The sequence below is a fragment of the Cebus imitator genome, unplaced genomic scaffold, assembly GCF_001604975.1.
Source record: "Cebus imitator isolate Cc_AM_T3 unplaced genomic scaffold, Cebus_imitator-1.0 Scaffold108, whole genome shotgun sequence".
Classification (NCBI taxonomy): Eukaryota; Metazoa; Chordata; class Mammalia; order Primates; family Cebidae; genus Cebus; species Cebus imitator.
In genome coordinates, this window is record NW_016107423.1 from 662,995 (window position 1) to 685,559 (window position 22,565).

At 37.7% G+C, this 22,565-nt stretch overlaps 1 protein-coding gene across 1 annotated transcript in view; it reads left to right on the forward strand.

Annotated features, from left to right (window-relative positions):
* The window catches only part of BRCA2 (BRCA2 DNA repair associated), a 91,628-nt gene that overhangs the window by 36,814 nt on the left and 32,249 nt on the right, over positions 1-22,565 (forward strand). Inside the window, exons 12-17 of the mRNA XM_037741800.1 lie at positions 352-421; positions 10,704-11,131; positions 11,458-11,639; positions 13,160-13,347; positions 18,415-18,585; positions 19,065-19,419. Of these exons, the coding sequence (XP_037597728.1) occupies positions 352-421; positions 10,704-11,131; positions 11,458-11,639; positions 13,160-13,347; positions 18,415-18,585; positions 19,065-19,419 (1,394 nt within the window). The remainder of the gene's footprint in view (positions 1-351; positions 422-10,703; positions 11,132-11,457; positions 11,640-13,159; positions 13,348-18,414; positions 18,586-19,064; positions 19,420-22,565) is intronic.

Here is a 22,565-nt window from a genome sequence, read left to right on the forward strand (position 1 = left end):
AACCTTCATAAGACTAAATTTTAAATTTGGCATTTGCATCGGAAATTAGCTAACACCTTCAAGTTATGATTGTTAACATCAGCTGACTAAATTTATACACATTTCTGTTGTATGTTTGTACTGTGAGTTGTTTGGTGCATAGTCATTATCAATTTGTGAATCAATAATTTATTTTTATAGTTATTTATTGAACACCCATTCACTGAAAAATTTTAAAGTCTATAGTTGTCTTAATTTTTTGTGTAAATATTTACAGTATGAGTTGCTATCAGATGTAAAAAAATATTGACAGTAACATGGATATTCTCCTACATTTTAACTAATATGTAATATAAAATAATTGTTTCCTAGGCACAATAAAAGACAGAAGATTGTTTATGCATCACGTTTCTTTAGAGCCGATTACCTGTGTACCCTTTTGGTAAGACATGTTTAAATTTTTCTAGATTTAACTAATATAGTATGAGAAAAGTCTGGTTTTTAAAAAATGAACATTTCTAAAAGTAATGATATTAAGAAGTTAACTTTTCCCTTTTTGAAAGCCTGCATCAGGATGAACTAATTCTGTACTTTGGTAGTATTTTATAGTGCTGTTCATATGATTATTTTGTTTTTAAATTTTATGGTAAAGAGACAAACATTTTATTCATTTTATTAATGAAGTACTAAGGTTGAGAGGAATTAAGGAAGTTGCTCAAAATCAATTAGCAAAAAGATTACAGATATTAAAAATATCCTTTTACCTCTCCTCTCTCTAAATCTTACTAAAAGTACTAAGATAATTTTTTTAATGTATAATTCCCAAGAACAATGATCAGAAGAAACAACAACAAAAATTTAGAAGCCAAAAATATGAAGGACTTGTAAGCATGCGAAAGCTAAAACCTGACACTAGAGCAAACAGAGACACTGTCCCCTAAAGAACCTGAGAAAGATTCAAATTGGCAGCAACATGTACTTGTGAAGGTGAAGTAGAAAATAGGAAGATTCGTTGAAATTCTCTTTAAGAAACATCTATATTTCTTCCCCTACTGCAAATAGGCAGTTATCCTTCTTCTGCCAGGATATCAAAAGTTTGTTTTTTAAAAAAGACGAATTCAGAGAATTCTGAATTGAAGGTGGACTAGGGGGAGGGGACACCAGGCACAATTAAGGGAAATATACTAAAATGAAAGATTAAATAAAAATCCATATATCAAGCAGTGAAACCTAGCCTCCTTCCCACACATGGTTCCCAAATTCTGACAGGTAGGCCCACTAGTCATGAGACTGGAAGATTTTTTTTTTCTAGGGAATATGACTGGCCCAGTAGAAAAGACCAGAGAATACTGACAGTTGAGGATTCTCAGATGAAACAATATAGCCAGTCATCAGACAGTGAAGCCAACTGTTGACACGCACAGAGCTTCCAGGAAGCTACTTAGTGCTTCACTTTTAAATAAGAAAAGATAATCAAAGATAGTCATTGGAAGAAAGCTACCATGAAATATAGTCGCCAAAATACAAAATCCATACCAGAAAGGAACCCAGAGGAAATAGATCATGCAAGGAGAAGAAAACTTCATAAAAACTTACTAATATTCTCAGGTAAGAAAAGAGAACACAGCCTTAAAATAAGAACAAGTTGCTATAAAAGGCTCTTAGAAATTAAAAATATGATAGCACAAATAAATTAACTCAGTAGAAATAGTAGAAGAATAATGAAAGTTCTCAGAATACAGAATAAAATGAAAAAAGAGATGAAAAAAGATATGAAAAGTCAATCCTGTGAGTCTATCATCTGAAAATACAGAGTTTGAGAAGCAAGGCAAAGAAGAGAAATGAAGAAAGAAATTTTAAAATAAATACGTAATTTCAAAAGTTTTACTAGTATTAAAAGACATGTTTCCTTAATTAAAAGGGCTCACTGAGTGAGCACACAAGTAAAAATGACCCACAGTAAGGCACGTTCTTGTGAAATTTTAGAATAATAGAGGCAGACAGGAACCTTAAATTCATTAGAGGAGGGAGAAGTTAGGTTTTAAATTGTTCCAAGTCATAATAGTATGAATTATCTTATAAGTGATGGAATCTAGAAGACTGTAATCTTACATAATACAGAGCAGCGCCTTCAAAATACTGAGGAAAAATGATTTCCAAACTAGAATCTGAATTAAGTGCGAGGGTAGACATTTTCACATGTGAAGTAGTAAAAGATCTCTAGTGTACTTTTCTCAGGAAACTAACCAAAACAAATGCATAAACCAAGAAAGAGGAAGGTATACGACTTAAGAAACAAGAATTCAACATAGGAGAGAGGCAAAGGGAGCTCTCAAGATGATATTGAAAGGAGTTCCCAGAGTTGTAGTTGTGTTAAGTCTAGAAAGGCAGCTAGACTGCTTTGGAACTAAAGAAGATAGACTTTGGAAGAGTTTGCCTTCAAGATAAAAATAAAGCAGTACTTGCATGTTTTGATGTATCAGGAAACTTCTTAGAAAGACGATGAATTGAGGCCAGGCATGGTGGCTCATACCTGTAATCCCAGCACGTTGGGAGGCTGAGGTGGGTGGATCACTTGAGGCCAGGAGTTCAAGGAAAACATAGTAAAATCGAGTCACTATCAAAAATACAAAATTTACCCAGGCATGGTGACACATGCCAGTAATCCCAGCTACTACAGAGGCTGAGGCACGAGAATCCCTTGAACCTTTAAGGTGGAGGTTGCAGTGAGATCACACCACTACACTCCAACCTGGGTGACAGAGTGAAACTCTGTCTCAAAAAAAGAAAGTGACTTGAACATACCCATCTACTTTCTTTGCCTTCCAAACTTTTACCACAACGTCATTGGACACACACACACACGGAAAGTAGGAAATAACAAAATGACTAAATTTCTCAAAGCATGCGGAAGAAAACTGATTAGAAGCTGGTGGTGGGGAGAGCAGAGAACCAATGATTTTACACTCTTAAAAGCTTAGGAATAGGCTTCATTTCTTTTTTTTTTTTTATTTTATTTATTTTTTTTTTAAATACATTTTATTGCACTTTAGGTCCTGGGGTACATATGCAGAACATGAAGGATTGTTGCATAGGTACATACATGGCAATGTGGTTTGCTGCCTCTATCCCCATCACCTATATTTGACATCTCTCCCCATGTTACCCTTGCGAAATCCCTACCCCCCTGCTGTCCCTCCCTTAGTCCCCCACAACAGACCGCAGTGTGTAATGCTCCCATCCCTGTGTCTATGTGTTCTCATTGTTCACCACCCACCTATGAGTGAGAACACTCAGTGTTTGATTTTCTGTTCTTGTGTCAGTTTGCTGAGAATGATGGTTTCCAGGTTCATCCATGTCCCTACAAAGGACACAAACTCACTGTTTTTCATGGCTGCATAGTATTCCATGGTGTACATGTGCCACATTTTCCTTGTCCAGTCTATTGTCGATGGGCTTTTGGGTTGGTTCCAGGTCTTTGCTATTGTAAACAGTGCCACAATGAACATACCTGTGCATGTGTCTTTATAATAGAATGATTTATAATCCTTTGGATATATACCCAGTAATGGGATTGCTGGGTCAAATGGAATTTCTAGGTCCTTGAGGAATCGCCACACTGTCTTCCACAATGGTTGAACTAATTTACACTCCCACTAGCGGTGTAAAAGCGTTCCTATTTCTCCACATCCTCTCCAGCATCTATTGTTTCCAGATTTTTTAATGATTGCCATTGTAACTGGCTTGAGATGGCATCTCAATGAGGTTTTGATTTGCATTTCTCTAATGACCAGTGATGATGAGCATTTTTTCATATGTTTCTTGACCTCATATATGTTGTCTTCTGAAATCTGTCTGTTCATATCCTTTGCCCACTTTTGAATGGGTTTGTTTGTTTTTTTCTTGTAAATCTGTTTTAGCTCTTTCTAGATTCTGGATATTAGCCCTTTGTCAGATGGGTAGATGGCAAAAATTTCTTCCCATTCTGTTGGTTGCCAGTTCACTCTAATGATTGCTTCTTTTGCTATGCAGAAACTCTGGAGTTTAATTAGATCCCATTTGTCTCTTTTGGCTTTTGTTGCCAGTGCTTTTGGTGTTTTAGTCATGAAGTCCTTGCCTATGCCTATGTCCTAAAAGTTTTGCCTAGGTTTTCTTCTAGGGTTTTTATAGTGCTAGGTCTTACGTTTAAGTCTTTAATCCATCTGGAGTTAATTTTAGTGTAAGGTGTCAGGAAGGGGTCCAGTTTCTGTTTTCTGCACATGGCTAGCCAGTTTTCTCAACACCATTTATGAAACAGGGAATCCTTTCCCCATTGCTTGTTTTTGTCAGGTTTGTCAAAGATCAGATGATTGGATGTGTGGCGTTGCCTCCAAGGCCTCTGTTCTGTTCTACTGGTCTATATCTTTGTTTTGGTACCAGTACTATGCTGTTTTGATTACTATAGCATTGTAGTATAGTTTGAAGTCAGGTAGTGTGATGCCTCCAGCCTTGTTCTTTTTGCTTAGTATTTTCTTAGCTATGCAGGCTCTCTTTTTGTTCCATATAAAGTTTAAGGTGGTTTTTCCAGTTCTGTGAAGAGGGTCATAGGTAGCATGATGGGGATAGCTTTGAATCTATAAATTACTTTGGGCAGTATGACCATTTTCACAATATTGATTCTTCCTGACCATGAGCATGAAATGTTTTTCCATCTGTTTGTGTCCTCTCTTATTTCCTTGAGCAGTGGTTTGTAGTTCTTCTTGAAGAGGTCCTTTACATCCTTTGTGAGTTGGATTCCTAGGTATTTTATTCTCTTTGTAGCAGTTGTGAATGGGAGTTAGCTCTTGATTTGGCTTTTAGTCTGTTGTTGGTGTATAAGAATACTTGTGATTTCTGCACATGGATTTTGTATCTTGAGACTTTGCTGAAGTTACTTATCAGTTTCAGGAGATTTTGGGCTGAGACAATGGGGTCTTCTAAATATACAATCATGTCATGTGCAAATAGAGACAATTTGACTTCCTCCTTTCCTAACTGAATACCCTTTATTTCTTTTTCTTGCCTGATTGCTCTGGCTAGAACTTCCAGTACTATATTGAATAATATTGGTGAGAGAGGGCTAGTGCCAGATTTCAAAGGAAATACTTCAGTTTTTGCCCATTCAATATGATACTGGCTGTGTGTTTGTCGTAAATAGTTTTTATTAGTTTGAGATATGTTCCATTGATATTGAGATATGTTCCATCGTTTATTGAGAGTTTTTAGCAAAAAGGGCTGTTGAATTTTGTCGAAGGCCTTCTCTGCATCCATTGAGATAATCATGTGGTTTTTGGCTTTGATTCTGTTTATGTGGTGAATTATGTTCATAGACTTGCATATTTTGAACCAGCCTTGCATCCCCAGATGAAGCCTACTTGATCGTGATGGATAAGCTTTTTGATGTGCTGTTCCAATCGGTTTGCCCGTATTTTATTGAAGATTTTTGCATCTATGTTCATCATGGATATTGGCCTGAAGTTTTCTATTTTTGTTGAGTCTCTGCTGGATTTTGGTATCAGGATGATGTTGGCCTCATAACATGATTTGGGAAGGATTCCCTCTTTTTGTATTGTTTGGAATAGTTTCAGAAAGAGTGGTTTCAGAGGCTCCTCTTTGTATGTCTGGTAGAATGCGGCTGTGAACCCATCTGGACCTGGGCTTTTTTTGGTTGGTGGGCTGTTAATTGCTGCCTCAACTTCAGCCCTTTTTATTGGTCTATGCAGGGTTTCGATTCTTCCTGGTTTAGGCTTGGGAGGGTGCAAGTGTCCAGGAATTTATCCATTTCTTCCAGGTTTACTGGTTTATGTGCATAGAGTTGTTTGGAGTAATCTCTGATGGTAGTCTGTATTTCTGTGGAATCTGAGGTTGTATCCCCTTTATTGTTTCTTATTGCATCTCTTTTTTTTTACTCTCCATTTGCTTGGTAAATCTTCCTCCTCCATCCCTTTATTTTGAGCCTACATGTATCCTTGCATGTGAGATGGGTTTCCTGGATACAGCACACAGATGGGTTTTGACTTTTTATCTAATTTGCTAGTCTGTGTCTTTTGATTGGGGCATTTAGCCCATTTACATTTACAGTTAATATTGTTATGTGTGAATTTTATCCAGCCATTTTGATGCTAGCTGGTTGTTTTGCCCATTAGTTGCAGTTTCTTCATTGTGTCAATGCTCTTTACCATTTGGTACGTTTTTGGAGTGGCTGGTACTGGTTGTTCCTTTCTATGTTTAGTGCTTCTTTCAGGAGCTCTTATAAGGCAGGCTTGGTGGTGATTAAATCTCTCAGCAGTTGCTTGTTCATAAAGGATTTTATTTCATTTTTGCTTATGAAGCTTAGTTTGGCTGGATATGAAATTCTAGGTTGAAAGTTCTTTTCTTTAAGGATATTGAATATTGGCCTCCACTCTCTTCTGGCTTGTAGGGTTTCTTTCCAGAGATCTTCTGTGAGTCTGATGGACTTCTCTTTGTGGGCAACCCGACCTTTCTCTCTGGCTGCCCTTAGTATTTTCTCCTTCATTTCAACCTGGCGAATCTGACGATTATGTGACTCTGTCTCCCAGATGTTTCAGGCACCAGTTGAAACCGCTGCCCAGATTTGTGTGAGTTTTTTTGTGGAGACCCGCTGCGCTCATTGAAACAGCCATGCTGGAAACTCATGGCGCTTTTCTGCCCGGAAATCTTCTGGTCTATTGGCAGTAAAATCTCGTTTGGAAATGTGGCGGTCACTCACCCTCTGTGTTCTCACTGGGAACTGCACTCCAGAGCTGTTCCTATTTGGCCAACTTGTATCATCTTCCCAGCCTCATTTCTTATCTTTAGAATTGGGTGGTGCAGGAGGAGGGAGCCAAAATGTGATCGGTTGAAATTATGTTTAAGAAGCAATACTCACCGAGTGCAGTAGCTCACGCCTATAATCCCAGCACTTTGGGAGGCCAAGAGAGGTGAATCACCTGAGGTCAGGAGTTCAGGACAGACATCCAAAGATTATGAAACGTCAGAAAAAGCAAAATAAAATAACCAAAAAACAAATTAATGAAAACAATTTAGAAGAAACATTCAAGGAGAAGAAAAAAGTTTTTGTGTTTTTTTTTTAAAAACTATAATTTATGAACAGAATGAAAAGAGGTTTATATATATACCCAAGAGTTTAGTACATAGAAAATAAGCAGATTTTAATAAATACTACATCAAGAGAAAGCAAAAGTTGTCAAGGAAATACACCTTATATACTGCATATTAATACTACAGATACTTCATATTGATATACCACATTCAGTTGTAAAAAGTTTTTATTTAGCCCTAATGTAAATATTGAACATTGATAGAATCAAATGCATAGTTTGGGAAGATGAGAGGCAAGAGTGTGTGTGTAGTAAGGTGGAAGTTGTGTTGACAGAACTAAATCTTCATTTTCTGTAGGGGTACTTCAAGAGAAAAAGTCAAGAAGAAACATGTCATTTAGACATAATAGATATAAATATAAGAACATCTAAAATTGTTGAAAGTAGCTACAAAGTTTTTTCTAGCTGCTAAATTTTAAGCCTAAAAATATCACTGAAATTATTTTAATATTACCTTTTCAAAAGCACTTCTTTGTGGAATTGTTGAAGTCACTGAGTTGTATTTCTGGAATGTGTTTTTCAGCTGGCTATACATATGTAGAAAGCCAGGTGATTTTTTTTTTTTTTTTTTATTTTTATCAAAAACGGTTGTATTAAATAAGAAAGGAAATACCTAGTTATTTACCTGTGTATTACCTTAAATTTTGTGTAAAATGAAAGAACAGTTTAATGTATTTAACAACATTTGTTAAAGTGTCTATTCTAACTACCTAATTATAGTAAACTGATGGATATAAAGATAAATAAGTCTAACTCAGATTGCTAGTCTGGGAACCAGACATGAAAAGAAGAATTATGTGTAATATAAATTTTAAAATAGATATAACAAATTGATGTAAGAACATAGAAAAATTGTCAGCTATTATAATTAAAAGTACTTCTGTCTGAAGTACTTTTCCCATCGAGCTTTCTGTCAATGGGAAAAGTACTTCAGACAGAATGTAAAGAATGCTTGGTTAAAGAGGGCATTCCAAATCTTGGGATTTGGTTGGTGGATAGAGGAAAACAAAAAGAAATGGTTAGGACCAAATAGGGGGCTTCCTGTATATCATTTCTGATAAGTCAAAACCTAGGTAGGTGATAGGCTGTCTTTGGAAGTTTCTAACAAGAGGCACAAAATAAGATTTATGTTTTAGAAGTAGACCAAAGCAAAACTGTTGCAAGCAGATTAGTAAGGAAGGTCTTAACCTAGCAAAACAGGTACAGTAGAGGTTAGAGAATGATTAGGAGATAAATTCAGTAGGTTTGGCCAGGTAGATTTGAGACTGACAAATTACCTTCACTTAGATTTAAATAGACATCTTGAGCATAACCTACAAGGCAAACTCCTCATACTCAAAATATTCTGAATATTTAAAAAGAATAAATTTAAAGAGATCAATCAATACAAGTTTGGGGACAGAAGGTTTATTTATTCTTGTGTATTAGATCTCATCTAGCTCACCTATTTGAAGAAATCAGTCCAGCAATTGTCCCCTCTGTCTCCTGCATCATTAATTTTTTCCTCCGTAGTAGATTGTTTTCATCACCCTAAGCAGTTGTTGCACATGTCTTGTCTTAAAAAGAAGAGCCTTTCTAAACTAATCTCACCAGTCCATTTTCTTGCTTCTCTTAAAGCCCAGCTCATTAGAGTTGTCCCTACTCTTACTCTTTTCACTTCATCTCCTTGAGTACTCTCCTGAACCCCCTCCAGTCAGTCCTATCAGTAGAACTGGTCCCCTGCTTCTGACTTTACCTCCCTACTCTTCAATACACGTGCATTTTCAACAAAGAAGCCAGGGGATCCTTTTAAACATAAGGCAGATTATGTCATTTCTTTACTCAGAACTGTTCCATGGTGTGCCATCTCAGAGTAGAGGCTAAAAGCCCTTGTCATGGGTGTTCAGATTCTCCATGATCTGGCTGCTCGCTACTTTTCCAATCTTACCTTCTAACGTTCCCCTTGCTCTCCTTGCTTCAGGCACACTTGTGTCTAGGCCAGTTGACATATTTGTCTGTCTGCTTCCTTCCACTGAAATGTACATATGAAAACAAAATTTTGTCAGTGTGTTCCCTAGCAAACCAATGTCTGGCACTTGGTGGAAATTCATTAAATAGTTGATGGATAGATGAATAGGTAACTAAAGGAATAACTTCAAGTTCCAGGTATTCAGGGTTTGGTAAAAGGAAATCTATAGTTTTCAACAAGGTCAAGTATTAGGAAGAGCATGTATGCTGAGAAAGGTGATTAATTTTGGACATGTTGAGTTTGAAACGAGTATAAAACATCAAGGTACAGATGTGTGATGCTATACATAGTATAAAATGTAGGAATAACACCTAGGGGAAAAGTCGGGCGTGAGGATAAAGAATATTTTCATTGTCAGGTGATAATTTAAGCAATGGAAATGACTCACATTAGCCAGGGAAAGTGTCTAAGGAAGATACCCAACTTGGGAGACATTTCTTTTTTAGGAATCAGTAAAACCAGTAAAAGAAGAAAAGAGGGACAGTGATGGTGAGAATTTTAAAAGAAGGCAAATGTAAACTGTCATAGCTGTCAGGAAAGTTGAGTAGAATGAGTTTGTGTGTATTGGGCATGTATCTGGGAGGTCATTAACAACTTTGTTGAGAATACTTTCTGTAGAGTAGTGGGACAAATGAGAGTTTATTGAGTAGAAATTGAGGAGGTGAAAATAGCTACATTACCTATTCAAGAAGGTTGACTGTGGAGTATAAGTAACAGTGAGTATTAGCTTGAGACAGAGATAAAGGTGAGTGATAAAATAAGAATTTTAACGGTGTGCAAGGCTTTTGGGCTAAATGAAAGGGGTACTTTAAAAAAGATATAAATAGGTAGAAGAGGCCGGGCGCGGTGGCTCAAGCCTGTAATCCCAGCAGTTTGGGAGGCCGAGGCGGGTGGATCACGAGGTCAAGAGATCGAGACCATCCTGGTCAACATGGTGAAACCCCGTCTCTACTAAAAATACAAAAAAAAATTAGCTGGGCATGGTGGTACGTGCCTGTAATCCCAGCTACTGAAGAGGCTGAGGCAAGAGAATTGCCTGAACCCAGGAGGCGGAGGTTGCGGTGAGCCGAGATCACGCCATTGCACTCCAGCCTGGGTAACATGAGTGAAACTCCGTCTCAAAAAAAAAAAATGAATAGGTAGAAGAAAGAAAAGGGAGAAAGGCAGGATAATTGAAAGATGGGGTCTTCTGAGGAGATTGAGGTATTAGGCAGAGTAGAGCGTTTAGGTGAAGGTGAGAGAAGAGGACAGGTAGACATTTTCCTGGTAAAGGAGGTAAGGAGTACCGTGATGGCATTGGATGGGACACTGAGAGGGTCCATGGTTCACAGACTGTCTTCTATTATGTTTATGTGAGGTAGATTGTAAAGGCTGGGAATAAGTGTGTGAGAAGGCTATGATAAGTGTTATAGCCTTGAAAAGTGTGGTATTGTTTTGTAATGGCAACCGTGATGAATGCAAAACAGTTACCAGAATAGGATCACCACATAGCAAATGTGGGTCTGCAAAAAAGGCATGTTCCCAAATATTTATATGTGTGCTAGTCAGTAATATTAAATATTTTCTCTCCATTATAGCACAACTAAGGAACGTCAAGAGATACAGAATCTAAATTTTACTGCACCTGGTCAAGAATTTCTGTCTAAATCTCATTTGTATGAACATCTGACTTTGGAAAAATCTTCAAGCAGTTTAGCAGTTTCAGGGCAGCCATTTTATCAAGTTTCTGCTACAAGAAATGAAAAAATGAGACGCTTGATTACTACAGGCAAACCAACCAAAGTCTTTGTTCCACCTTTTAAAACTAAATCACATTTTCACAGAGATGAACAGTGTATTAGGAATATTAGCTTGGAGGAAAATGAACAAAAACAAAACATTGATGGGCATGGCTCCGACTGTAGTAAAAATAAGATTAATGACAGTGAGATTCATCAGTTTAACAAAAACAACTCCAATCAAGCAGCAACTGTAATTTTCACAAAGTGTGAAGAAGAACCTTTAGGTATTGTATGACAATTTGTGTGATGAATTTTTGCCTTTCAGTTAGATATTTCCCTTATTAAATAATGTTCTGATGGTTTCCCCCTTTTGTGATGATAATTTTAAAACTCTTATTAATGCTTTAGATTTTCTGAATCCAAAGTATTCTATTTATACAACTTTACAAGTTGAATCATTCTTTCATTTATGAAGATTTAAAAGGAGTACCCTTTTTAAAGAAAAGGAGAGCATGTAAAATTTGAGCAAATTGATATGTATAATTTTATAAAGCAGGGCTGTGCTTTTTAAATTCAATTTTATTTTTACTAAGTATTTATTCTCTAATAGATTTAATTACAAGTCTTCAGAATGCCAGAGATATACAGGATATGCGAATTAAGAAGAAACAAAGGCAGTGCATCTTTCCACAACCAGGCAGTCTGTATCTTACAAAAACATCCACTCTGCCTCAAATCTCTCTGAAAGCAGCAGTAGGAAGCCAAGTTCCCTCTTCGTGTTCTCATAAACAGGTATGTGTTTGTCTACAATACTGATGGCATTTATGGCAAAGTATAATTTTATTTCATTAATTGGTGTCTACAAATGGTTTTTTGTTGTTGTTTTTGTCTTTTTTTTTTTTTTTTTTTTTTTTTTTTTTTTTTTTTTTTTTTTTTTTTTTTTTTTTTTTTTTTTTTTTTTTTGAGACGGAGTCTCCCACTGTCACCCAGTCTAGAGTACAGTGGCGCAGTCTTTGCTCACTGCAACCTCTGCCTCCCGAGTTCAAGTGATTCTCCTGCCTCAGCCTCCTGAGTAGCTGGGATCAGAGGCGTGCACCACCATGCCTGGCTCATTTTTGTATTTTTAGTAGAGATGGGGTTTCACCATGTTGGTCAGGCTGGTCTTGAACTCCTGACCTTGTGATCCGCCCACCTTCTCCTCCCAAAGTGCTAGGAATACAGGCACGAGCCCCTGCACCCGGCCATGGCTTTGTTTAAAGAATGAACACATTAGTGCAGGAATGGATGAATGAAATCATCATGCTTCCTAATTAGCCTACAGTGGCAGCCTCTGAACGCTTGCTAGGCCTGCCTCATCATACTAAAGTGATCTGTGCTTCCAAATTACTATTTATCTTCCCCCCTCAAATCTTTCTTATTTTGTCATTGTAAATGCTCTCAGCTAAGTGTTAGAAAAAAGTAGTCTTATTGATATTCCAAAGTGATTAACTGATAGCCCTGAACCTTCTTTGCGCTATTTATATTTTCAAAATAGGATTCTCCTTAAGACAGTACTGTGTAGATACAATTTTAGGCAAAGGAGAGGTGAAAATAATGTTGATGATATTAATAGCTAACTTTGAACATTTTCTAGGTGTGAGGCGCTCTTCTAAGAACTTCACGTGCATTAGCTATATCTTGCGTAATCCTCACAGCCACCTTGAAAGAAAGGCAACATTATTTTGTTTTCATTTTGCAAATGAGAGAACTGAAGCATAGAGAGGGTTAAGTAACTGCTCCAAAGTCACTTGACTAGTAAGTGGAAGAGCTATGATTCCAAAGCAAAGAGTCTGACTCCAGAGTCGAACTCTGAACAAAGGAAAAGACACTTTGGGTTGGATATCCTGGGGTGAAAGCAAGCGCTTTGGAAGTAAGCCAAGCCTGTGTACAAATCTGACTAACTGAGGTCACATTCCCTAAAATACTTGCACTTTTCCCCTTTGTTTCCAGCCTAAGCTTTTGAACTTAAGAGATTTTGTAAAACATTACATTTTTTATAATCATAGTACCTTCCTGTGGCAAATTTAGCAGGAAACATATACACAGGAGGTAGAAAAAGTACAGCAGATTGTGGAATGTGTGGGTCATTTATATTAAATTTTTTAGTTTCTAGTAAATAACGTAAATGTTTTTGTAGTCAATATTCTAGTATTTAAATGAAAAATTTGGGGTAAATCCTCTTTTGGTTTTTTTATAATTGTTTAATTGTTTTTCTATAATGCATGTTCATTTTAAATTGTTTTTCATTATTTTTTTCTGTTTATTTTGTGTAGCTATATATGTACGGCGTTTCTAAACATTGCATAAAAATTAACAGCAAAAATGCAGAGTCTTTTCAGTTTCACATTCAAGATTATTTTGGTAAGGAAGGTTTATGGGCTGGAAAGGGAATACAGTTGGCTGATGGTGGATGGCTCATACCCTCCAATGATGGAAAGGCTGGAAAAGAAGAATTTTATAGGTACTCTATGCAAAAAGATTATATGTTAACTTTTATGTATTCTGTCATCCTCCTCATTGCCTCAAGTCCCTCTTGCTTCTCCTAACTGTCTCTTGAACTAGTTGGCTAGAAATCAAATTTTTATGCATTGAATCATTTTAAGTGCATTAAGGTCAAGCATTCTGTTGAAATCTTTTGAAAAGTACCGTTTGTCCTGGGTTTAATGAACTGGATTTCCTTCAATTTGGACATGATTTTTATGCATTTTTAAATAAAGGCATTAAATTAAAAAGAATTAAAAAGTTGAATTTGAGGACCAGACGTGGTGGCTCACGCCTGTAATCCCAGCACTTTGGGAGGCTGAGTGAGCGGATCTCTTGAGCTCAGGAGTTTGAGACCAGCTGGGCAACATGGTGAAACCCATCTCTACAAAAAAATTTATAAATTAGCCCAGCCAGTCTTGGTGACTCATGCCGGTAATCCCAACACTTTGGGAGACCCAGGCAGGTAGATTACCTGAGGTCAGGAGTTTGAGACTAGCCTGGCCAACATGATGAAACCCCACCTCTACTAAAAATGCAAATATTAGCTGGGTGTGGTGATGCACACTAGTAGTTCCAGCTACTTGGGAGTCTGAGGCAGGAGAATCATTTGAGCCCAATAGGTGGAGGTTGCAGTGAGCCAAGATCATGCCACTGCACTCTAGCCTGGGTGACAGAGCAAAGCTCTGTCTCAGCAAAAAAAAAAAAAAAAATTAGCCTGGCATGGTGCACGCATCTGTAGTCCTGGCTGCTTGGAAGGCTGTTGTAGGAGGATGGCTTGAGCCCAGGAGGCAGAGGTCTCAGTGAGCTGAGGTTGCATCTCTGCACTCCAGCTGGGGTGACAGAGCAAGGTTCTGTTTTATAAAAGGCTGGGTGCGGTGGCTCATGCCTGTAATCACAGACTTTGGGAGGCTGAGGTGGTAAGATCACTTGAGATCAGGAGTTTGACACCAGCCTCGCCAACATAACAAAACACCGTCTCTACTAAAAATACAAAAAAATTATCCAGGCATAGTGGCGTGCACCTGTAATCCCAGCAACTCGGGAGGGTGAGGCAGGAGAATTGCTTGAACCTAAGAGTCAAGATTGTACCACTGCGCTCCAGCCTAGGCAGTGGAGCAAGACTACATCTCAAAAAAGGAATAAGTTAAATTTGAAATGGCTTTATGGTAGATTACTCCCCCAACACTCTCTTAGTTCATGTTCTTTTTCATTGTATATTTTAATAGATATAAAATATAAATAAACACAAAAAGTTAAACAGAAATATTTGAATATCAATAATACCAAATAACTAGAAAATCTCAGAGCCCTAAAACAGCAACAATTTAGAAACTATATAACCTCTTTTTTATTATAGTGTTTGCAGAAACATAATTTAAACCTTTTTGCTATTAGAGAGATACTACTTTATGCCAGTGGCAAAAGATGGGATTTATTTCCCCAGCATCCTTATTTTAAAATTTCGCTATATATTTCCAAACTTTGTAGTTATGGAAAGTGGTAAAATGTTTTTTCCTGAATTTTGTTTTAACTTTAAAAAAACAGAAATATTGTGTACATCTTGCGTGTCTTGTATGACAAACATCTGCTTATAGATTCTAGTAAGAGGCCGGGTGCGGTGGCTCACGCCTGTAATCCCAGCACTTTGGGAGGCCGAGACGGGCGGATCACTAGGTCAAGAGATCGAGACTATCCTGGCCAACATAGTGAAACCCCGTCTCTACTAAAAATACAAAAAAATTAGCTGGGCGTGGTGGCGCATGCCTGTAGTCCCAGCTCCTCGGGAGGCTGGGGCAGGTGAATGGATTGAATGCGGGAGGCGGAGGTTGCAGTGAGCCGAGAATGCGCCACTGCACTCCAGGCTGGCGCCTGTCGACAGAGCAAGACTCTGTCTCAAAAAAAAAAAAAAATTCTAGTAAGAAAAGTATGTTAAATAGTTATATTATTTTCCGTTACTAAATAGACTGCATAAGGTAGAGGTTAAGAATGATTGCCGTGTAGTCAACTGGGAATGTAGAAGCTCTCGTTAGTTTTTTTGATAATTCAGCAAATCTCTTGTTGAGCACCTGCTATGTGCCAGGTACTATTCTGGGTACTAGGGATAATAAAGAAAAAAAAATCCCTGCCCTAACAAGTCATACATTCTAGTGGGCATGGAAGGCATAAAAAATATTGAAAAATAAGTGAATTGTATAGTATGTTAGAAGAAGATACATACTATAAAGATAGACAGAGCTGGAAAGGTGGCAGAGAAAGTTGGGCAAGGAGATGCGATTTTTAATCTAATAAGTAATTAGGAAGGCTAAGTCAGCTATATTTGATAAATGACCTAAAGTAAAAGGAGGGAGCATGGGACTATCCTAATGAAAGCCCCCGATCCTGTAAGAGGGGAGCATGCTTGAAGTGTCTGAGGAACAGGAAGTTAGTGCAGCTGGAGTAGAGTGGGCAGGAGAAGAGCAGTAACAGATGAGATACAAAGGGAGGACTTCATGGACCTTCATAAAGACCTTACCATTTACTCTTCACGATTTTTACTGAATAACCTACGGGAAGGCTTAAAGCAAAGGGTGATATGATCTGAATTTTTTTTGAGACAGAGTCTCTTGCGTAGGCTGGAGTGCAGTGGTGTAATCTCCCCTCCCTGCAACCTCCACCTCCCAGGTTCAAGCGATTCTCCTGCCTCAGCCTCTGGAATAGCTGGGACTACAGGTACAAGCCATCATTTGCGGCTGATTTTTGTATTTTTAGTAGAGACAAGGTTTCACCGTGTTACCTAGCCTGGCCTTGAACTCCTTACCTCAGGCAATCCACCCTCCTCGACCTCCCAAAGTGCTGGAATTGCAGATATGAGCCATCATGCCCAGCCTGATCTGACTTACATTTTTGAAAAAATAATTCTGGCTATTTGTTGAGATTGGCTTACTGTAGGGAGAGGGGCAAGGATGGATTCAGAGAGACCACTTAAGAAGCTATTACAGAAATCCATGTGAGAGGTGGTTGCTTGGACCAGGGAGGTGGCAGTAGAATTGGTGAAAAGCAGTTGGACTCTGGTATATTTTATAAGTGGCACCATCAGGATTTGCTCAAGGATTAGATGTAAAATGTGAGAGAGGAGGAGAATAAGAATGGCTCCAAAGATTTTGGCCTTAGCAGCTGGAAGGATAGAGTTACTGTGTAACTACCAGAATTGAGAAGACCAAAGATGGAAGGAAATGGAAAGTTTGGTTTTGGACATTTGAAGCTTGAGATGTAATGGTAGACATCCAAGTGGAGATGTTAGGTAGGCAGTTGGATATGCAAAGGTATACATAGGTAAAGTATAAGCCAAAGAAATCAGTTTACAAGTCATCGGCATATAGATGGACTTTAAAGCCATGAAAAAGAGACTGAGAAAGAGCAACAGAAAGTTAGGAATAAATGCAAAATGGGGTGTTGCATGCCAAGTGAAGATGGAATTTCGGGGAATAGAAAATGACCAGCTGTGGCAGCTGCTTCCAATAGGTAAAGTAAGATGAGGACTGAGATTGGCCACTGGATTTAGCACTGCAGAAGACATTACATTAATAAAAATAGCTCAGTAGATTGGTGGAGTGATACCTGATTAGAATGCAATTAAGGAGCAGTGGAAGAAAAGGAGTTGGAGACACAGAATACAGTCGATTCTTTTGGGAGTTGCCAAAAAGTAGTAGAGAGAGGGACGTTGCTTGGAGAGAAAGTAGGATCAAAGAGTCTTAGTTTTGGCTTGTTTTAACGTAGGAAAAAACATTTCTTATGCTGTTTCACATTGTTCAGTAGAGAAGAAAAAAATTGATGATTCAGGAGAGGGAGGAGGCATTTCCTAGATCATCAGCCTTGTAGGCAGCAAGGGGTAGGAGCTAGTGCACAAATGGTAGAAGAGGGCAAAGTGTAAGGATCTTCCACATATATCCTAAACTGTATAGTCTTCTCCATACAGAGCATTCTGCCCTTAATTATTATTATTTGTTTTAGGGAACAACAACAAAAATCTGCTGTAGCTATGTGCAGATTTTTTTCAAAAAATTTAAAAAAATTTTTTTACAAAAATTATAAATTTTTTTTACAGTTTTATTGAGAAAGGGCATCCTGTTTTGTGTTTGGCATTAAAGTATTGACCAGTCTGTCTAAAGGAGTAAACAAATTTTGAAAGAAGGAAATGGTAGGAGAATCTGGTTGGCTCTGGGAGCTACAAGTCAGTTCTTGGAAGAGGGCAAAGTGTAGGGATACAGATGATTTGGGTGGATAGATATGAGGGTGGGAGCTTATGGAAGTTCTCTTTTGATTAGTTCTGTTGTCTTGTGCTAAGAGTATGAATGAGAAAGGAGGAGTTCAGAGATTTGAGAACAGAGGGGACAGGATCAAGGAAAGTACCAAGCATAGGCAGTTCTCAGGTGGGATTTCTAAAAATCTCTTTAATAAGAATAATCTGAAATATAATTATTTAAAATCAAGGATCTCATTTTTCAGGAACAAATATGAGTTGAAATCATTCTGTTCACTCTTAAGTGGAATTTTTTGTTCTGTTTTGATACTTTGAGATAAGGGTCTCACTCTCTTGAGTGCAGTGGCACTGTCATGGCTCACTGTAGCCACAGCCTCAGCCTCCTGGGCTCAAGCAATCCTTTCACCATAGCCTCTCCAGTAGCTGGGACCACAGATGTGAGCTACCACTCTTGGCTAATTTTTTTTTTATTTTTTGTAGAGATGGGTTGGGGGTGGGGGCCTCACCATATTGCCTAGGCTAATCTCAAACTCCAGGCCTCAAGCAGTCCTCCTGCCTCAGCCTCCCAAAATGCTGAGAGTATAGACATGAGCCATCATGCTTGGCAAGTGAAGTTTTTATCAGTATGATACTTTGATACAGATCAAATAATTTTCTGAAATTATATTACTTGGAGATCTTATGAACTCATAAAAACTTAATGATCGTGAACATGTAGTTTTTATACAGAGAACAGTCATAGTTGTTGAATTCAGTATTATCCTGTATGGTTTTTATGATATTATTCTACCTATATTTGTTCAGGGCTCTGTGTGACACTCCAGGTGTGGATCCAAAGCTTATTTCTAGAACTTGGGTTTATAATCACTACAGATGGATCATATGGAAACTGGCAGCTATGGAATTTGCCTTTCCTAAGGAATTTGCTAATAGATGCCTAAGCCCAGAAAGGGTGCTTCTTCAACTAAAATACAGGCAAGTTTAAAGCATTACATTATGTAATCATATACTGCAGTATGGTTAAGGTTTCTGTGTAGTCTGTGACTTCCATGTCAAAATGGTGCACAAGCCAGTTGTCAGTGACAGTTGCTATCCCACACTGCTGTTTTCTTGTCATCCCTAGCCCCCATTTAAGAGGGATCACACATTGATACATCTCTTGCTTCCCTCTTCCCCTATCCCCTCCTTAACCTCTTGACATATGAGAAGAATATGAGTTATTAACTTGATCTGCTATTTGGGGATTTCTAATAAAGCATTTTTGCATTTATTTTTTGATTTTTAAAAAGAACTCATATTTCAAACAATGTGAAACTTAATATATTGCTAGCTATAAAATTTTAAATTCTCAGTATTTCTTAGATAAATTTTTTATTCTCACTTAGTGACTTGTTTAAACAGTGGAATTCTAGAGTCGCACTTCCTAAAGTATGGATTTTTGTTTTCACTTTTAGATATGATATGGAAATTGATAAAAGCAGAAGATCGGCTATAAAAAAGATAATGGAAAGGGATGACACAGCTGCAAAAACACTTGTTCTCTGTGTTTCTGACATAATTTCATTGAGCGCAAATATATCTGAAACTTCTAGCAATAAAACTATTAGTGCAGATACCCAAAAAGTGGCCATTATTGAACTTACAGATGGGTGGTATGCTGTTAAGGCCCAGTTAGATCCTCCCCTCTTAGCTGTCTTAAAGAACGGCAGACTGACAGTTGGTCAGAAGATTATTCTTCATGGAGCAGAACTGGTGGGCTCTCCTGATGCCTGTACACCCCTTGAAGCCCCAGAATCTCTTATGTTAAAGGTAAATTAATGTGTACTCTTGGTAAATATCAATCACTGATTCAGTTAAAGTCTAGAGAGGTTTTATATTTAAATTTTAAATACTTATGAAGAATGCTCAATTTCTTAAATGTACTGATACTTTTAATATCAAAAGCATATTCTTCAGACAGTTAAAGTTTTTGTGCAGTTTTTGGGAAGGCCAGAGATCTTTCTTGAGCTTAAATAATGCATTTCCAATTAAAGAGCAAAAGTAAATTTGCACCGTTTGATTTTGGTATCTGTAGCTTGCTGCCCTCTTGTTGTCATAGCTTTGCTTTGATCAGATCCCTATTCCACTTAAATTAGACAGTTACATTTTAGTACTTCTCAAATATATAATAAATACACTTTTCATCTCTATGTAGATTTTAAACTACATAACAGGACTTTGTCATATTGAGTGGTCTGCAGTATAACTATCTGAAATTACTGATAATATTGTAAATTCAGATTCACTTAAGAGGTAACCTTGCAGAGAATTTACGTCTGTTATATTCTGGATCACTCTAAGGAGAACATTTTATAAATTGAACATTTTTAAGGTAAAGATGTATTTTGTTTGGCATTAGTTCCATGTTGGATTGATTGCTTTTTACTGAAAGCATTCATCAAACTGAAACAGTCTTGTTTTATGTTGCTCACAATATCAAGGTTGCAGTGGATTTCATTTTCTTTTTTTTTTTTTTTTTTGAGACGGAGTTTCGCTCTTGTTACCCAGGCTGGAGTGCAGTGGCGCGATCTCGGCTCACCGCAACCTCCGCCTCCTGGATTCAGGCAATTCTCCTGCCTCAGCCTCCTGAGTAGCTGGGATTACAGGCACGCGCCACCATGCCCAGCTAATTTTTTGTATTTTTAGTAGAGATGGGGTTTCACCATGTTGACCAGGATGGTCTCGATCTCTTGACCTCGTGATCCACCCGCCTCGGCCTCCCAAAGTGCTGGGATTACAGGCTTGAGCCACCGCGCCCGGCCATTTTCTTGTTTTGGTTTTTCTTTTTTTTTTTTTTTTTCTTGTTTTGTATTTATCAAATCGGTACATGTGCATAATTTAGAAACTCGGGTAATATAACACTTGTGACCAGAAAAAAGCAGTTGCTAGCACAACCCTCCCCATCCCCATTCATGGTCCCAAGAGGCAGTCATGAAGATTTTCAGTGCCTTTGGCTGTTTCTTTAGCTTGTACTGCCATCTTCTTTCTCTTATCAGTATATGCAGCATTTGTTAACTTTCTGCTATGGAAAATGAGGATTTAAGTCGCTTACTCCAACACTGCCACATATTTCTCTACCCTGTTCCCCATGTTCCCTTTACTAGTATAGTATGATTTTTTAGTGAAATCTGTATTCAATATATACATTATTATGACTGAAAAATATTTTTTGCAATTTAATACCTAATATACCATGATCATATTTCCCTTCTTTACAGCTTACTGCTTTCCATGGAGTTATTAATTGTCCTTTTAATTTCTCTTAATTTTCTATAGTCCTTGCATAGGAGCTATAAAAATCCTGCCTAATATGTTGAAATTTCTCCATTGGTTCTATTTCTGTTTCTTGGAGAACCCCTGGACCTCTTCATATTCTTACTTCATTCTGAGGTGCTAATTTTCTATGTGTGCCGTACAGCTCTCATTCTGTAAATTATTCTTACCTCTTTTCTGTGTTAGAAACCCTATTTCCTGGTTTCCATATCATCTTTCTAAATTTTTTTCCCTAGTTTTAAGGGCCCACAACTCTCAGAGCTTCTTGAGAAAGGGAGCATGCGGCTTTTTTAATATCTTAGGGTAAGGTTGACTGGATATAGAATTATAGGTTGAAATAATTTCTTCAGAACTTCTGAGACATTTCTTTTATCTTTTTTAGCATAGCTCCTGCTAATTTCAGTGCTTTTTTTTTTTTTTTTTTTTTTTTTGAGACAGTGTTTCACTCTGTCACCTAGACTGGGGTGTTTTGTTTTGTATAGGTGAGTTCTCCTTATGTTGCCCAGGCTGGACTTGAACTCCTAGGCTCAAACAGTCCTCATGTTTCAGCTTTCCAGAGTGCTAGGATTACAGGCATGAACAAACACCTTGCCGTCAAGTGCTATTTTTATTTTCAGTCATTCATTATGTGCTCTAGGTTTAAGAAGTTAAAATTGTTTTGTCTTTATTTAAATTTCACAGTAATGTGCTTTGGTGTGTTTTTGTTTCCCTTCCTTTTTACTTTAATTCTTGGCCCAGATGCTTATTGGCACTTAGTCTAGAAACACATAATCCTTCATTGAGTTCTGGGAAATTTTCTTTAAATGGTTCTTTTATAATTTTCCTCTATTTTTTTCTCTACTTTTTTTTTCTGGAACTCCTGATGTTTTGACACAAGGCCTCCTAGATTGTTCCTCTAATTTTCTTGTCTTTTCTATTTCATTATCTTTTTTTTTTTTTTTTTTTTTTTTTTTTTTTTTTTTTTTTTTTTTTTTTTTTTTTTTTTTTTTTTTTTTTTTTGAGATGGAGCCTCACTCTTTCGCCAGACTGGAGTGCAGTGGCACGATCTCGGCATACTGCAACCTCCTCCTCCTTCTGGGTTCAAGCAATTCTCCTGCCTTAGCCTCCCAAGTAGCTGGGACCACAGATGTGTGCAACCAGACCCAGCTAATTTTTGTATTTTTAGTAGAGATGGGATTTTACCATGTTGGCCAGGACAGTCTCCATCTCTTGACTTCGTGATCTGCCTACCACGGCCTCCCAAAGTGCTGGGAATACAGACATGAGCCACCACACCTGGCCTCATTATTTTGTTTTTTTGTTTTTGTTTTTGATAACGGAGTCTTGCTCTCTCACCCAGGCTGGAGTGCAGTGGCATGGTCTTGGCTTACTGCAACCTTTGCCTCCTGGGTTCAAGCAATTCTCCTGCCTCAGCCTCCCAAGTAGCCGGGACTACAGGCACCCACCACCATGCCTGGCTAATTTTTGTATTTTTAGTAGAGACAGGATTTCACCATATTGGCCAGGCTGGTCTTGATCTGCCTCTGCCTCCCAAAGGTCTGGATTACAGTCATGAGCCACCACACTCAGCCTATCTTTCTGTCTTCTAACTTCTGGGATGGTTTTTAATTTGCTCTTCTAATTCTTTTTTTTTTTTTTTTTTT